A 2,883-nucleotide genomic window follows, 5' to 3' on the forward strand; every position below is an offset into this window, starting at 1 on the left:
GGCACACTACAGTGGTCCTACCATAATGCCGCTAATAAAGCTCATGTCATAAAGACACTCAGCTGGGGCCTCTAGGTGCTACCGTAATACTGCTAATAATGCACCCACCCAAACGGGCAGGATTCTGGTGCCCCCCGTAACGCTGCCCCCTCTCTCCGGCGCAGTAACTCGGAGCTGGCGGAGGGCCCCCTGGGCCAGCTGCAACTCACAGCCTGGTACCACATGGACGAGCGCAAGCTAGTTGTCATCGTACATTCCTGCAGGTAATGGGGGGGCCGGGCATGGCGATGCGGAGATGTCGGGACCCCTTTCAGGGCGGGGGGAGGTTTCCCAGGACGCCTGGGTTCTCCAGCTGCCCTGTACGAGCTTAAGTTCCTCTTGGCCAGCGGGGGGCTTGGTTCAGCCCCTCGTTATGGAACCAGCTGCTCTGAGCTCCTGCGTGGAGCTTGCCGGACACCCCCCACTCCCAGGTGACCAACTCAGGCCTGACCCCAGGGCTTCCAAGGGCTCCCACCACTGGCCGGAGCTGGTGGGAGGTGCCGGGTGCCCATCGTCCCCCCGCCTGGAGCTCCCTACCAGCAGTTGTAAGGTCTGGGCCTTTGTGGTTCAGCTTCTAGGGTCACCCCACATCCCCACGCAGGCTGGGCACCCAACGGGGCCCCCCAAGAGCTGGGCGCCAGCCCCCGTCCGTGCCCCTCTGGCGTTCTGGGCACGTCTCTGCGGCGGCGGTGTGGCCGGCCCGGCCGGGGGGGCAGAGCTTTGCCGCGCTCTGACCCCCTCGCGCTGTGTGTGTCCCCCTGCCCCGCCCCCCCAGGAAGCTGAGGGCCAGTTCGAAGGACATTCCCGACCCCTACGTCTCCCTGATCCTCCTGCCCGACAAGAACCGCGTGACCAAGAGGAAAACCACCGTGCGGAAAAGGACCCTGAACCCCGAGTTCAATGAGAGGTGATGGGGGGCACTGATGGGGCTGGGGGCGGGGGAGGCCTCTTCCCACAGGTGTGGGTCCCAGGCTCCCCTCACACCTCTGTCTCCCCCCGCCCCGGCAGGTTCGAGTGGGAACTGCCCCTGGAGGAGGCCTCACGGAGGAAGCTAGAGGCCTGCGTCAAAAACAGCGTCTCCTTCATGTCCCGGGAGAAGGAGCCCCTGGGGAAGGTAAGGGGGGGCAGCGCCATGGTTACCGCTGGGCTGTCATGTTTCGAGTGGGGCTCAGATAAAAGGGGGGGAGAACAATCACCTGATTCCTGCTTCTTACCCCCCAGGTGCATCTTGACCTGTCGCAGATGGACCTGGCCCAGGGCAAGGCCCAGTGGTGAGTGGGGGGGGGTCAGTAATGGGGGGGGTCTGGGAATGCTCCCCCTCTCTGGGGAGAGCAGGCAGGACCAGGTGGGTCCCCCTGGCGAAGTCCAGGGCCAGTGGGGCTCCCTGATCGCTGTGACCCCAGGGTGGGAAGGTGGCTGTGGGGCGGCTTCCCCCAGGCAGAGCAGCGCAGGGCCCCAGCCAGGGCGGGGCCCCCTCCGGAATGGGGCCCCATGTCCTGCTGAAAAATCTCCAGCTCCCCAGGAAGGATGGGGGGGTCCCTCGGCTGCATCGGGGACCCCGAGCGCTGTGGCCAGAAGCAGCGGGCGCCCAGCTCGGCTCAGCAAAGGCACCTGCTCCATGGGGGCGGGATCTGGGCTGAGGGGCGGTTCTGGAGGCAGCTGCCCACCCATTCACGCTCTTCCCCCTTGACCTTGCAGGCACAACTTGAAAGACGACAGGAGCAGCTCTTAGTCCCCCTGGCAGCCCCCCACTTCCCAGCAGGGTCCAGCCCACGCCCGCCCCCGGCAGCACCAGCCTTCGCTTGTGTGGCTCTGAGCACTCGCATCTCTTCCGTTCTCTTCGGTGTAAAGCCGTGGGGGTGAACGCTGGGGGGAGGCTGTGGATGGGGGTGTCACCCCCCCCCCCCCGCCCTGCGGCACTGATCAGGGATGCCAAACGCAATCTGCCTTTTAACTGACCAAAGAAAATGGACCCGCGGGTGGAGCCAGGCAGGGGGCTGGGGCCTCGTCAGCTCTTGGGCCCGATCCCAGATGGAGCAGGGGTCGGGCGGCAGGATGGGGCGTCTCCCCCACCCGCCTGGTCCGAAACGCAGGCCGTGCCGGACGGCACCGTGGGGCGGGAGTGGCTCGGCAGGTCCCAGCTGGCACGGGAGGCTCTGGCCGAGCTGCCGCAGTGTGGTAGAGAGAGCAGCCCAGATCCCGGGGTGAGGGGCGCAGGCGAGACCCCGCCGAGCCGCGGAGGGCAGGGATCCTGTCCTGCGCGGTGAGAACCGCAGGGGGTTTATCGCTCCAAGAAGGAAAGATCCCCCCCCAGACCCCTATTAATGAAATTAATAGGCAGCAGGTTTAAAACAAATAAAAGGAAGTTCTTCTTCACGCAGCACACAGTCAACTTGTGGAACTCCTTGCCTGAGGAGGTTGTGAAGGCTAGGACTATAAACAGCGTTTAAAAGAGAACTGGATAAATTCATGGAGGTTAAGTCCATTAATGGCTATTAGCCAGGATGGGTAAGGAATGGTGTCCCTAGCCTCTTTGTCAGAGGATGGAGATGGATGGCAGGAGAGAGATCACTTGATCATTGCCTGTTAGGTTCACTCCCTCTGGGGCACCTGGCATTGGCCACTGTCGGTAGACCGGATACTGGGCTAGATGGACCTTTGGTCTGACCCGGTACGGCCTTTCTTATGTTCTTATGACCCTGTACCTAGCAGCAGGGCTTCCAGCTCCAGCACAGAACCCCCCGGCCCCCTCCGCCCCACTGCAAAATGCAGCCGCTTGTGCTCTTCGCTAAGGGTCTGGACACCCCCCACCCCACCCCCCCGCAGTGTCTCGCTCTCTCCAAG

The 2,883-nt window shown here is 63.8% G+C and overlaps 1 protein-coding gene across 1 annotated transcript; it reads left to right on the forward strand.

Moving 5' to 3' along the window:
• Positions 1-99: 99 nt before the first annotated feature.
• LOC112124578 (extended synaptotagmin-1-like) lies at positions 100-2,266 on the forward strand (the record flags this gene model as incomplete). Its single annotated transcript, XM_024223056.3, has 5 exons — positions 100-263; positions 815-946; positions 1,048-1,153; positions 1,261-1,310; positions 1,738-2,266. Coding segments are annotated over 5 exons (486 nt in total), but the record flags the coding sequence as incomplete, so codon positions are not given.
• Between the last annotated feature and the right edge of the window lie 617 nt (positions 2,267-2,883).

This window comes from Terrapene carolina, unplaced genomic scaffold (assembly GCF_002925995.2).
Source record: "Terrapene carolina triunguis isolate 2854851 unplaced genomic scaffold, T_m_triunguis-2.0 Scaffold34422, whole genome shotgun sequence".
Classification (NCBI taxonomy): Eukaryota; Metazoa; Chordata; order Testudines; family Emydidae; genus Terrapene; species Terrapene triunguis.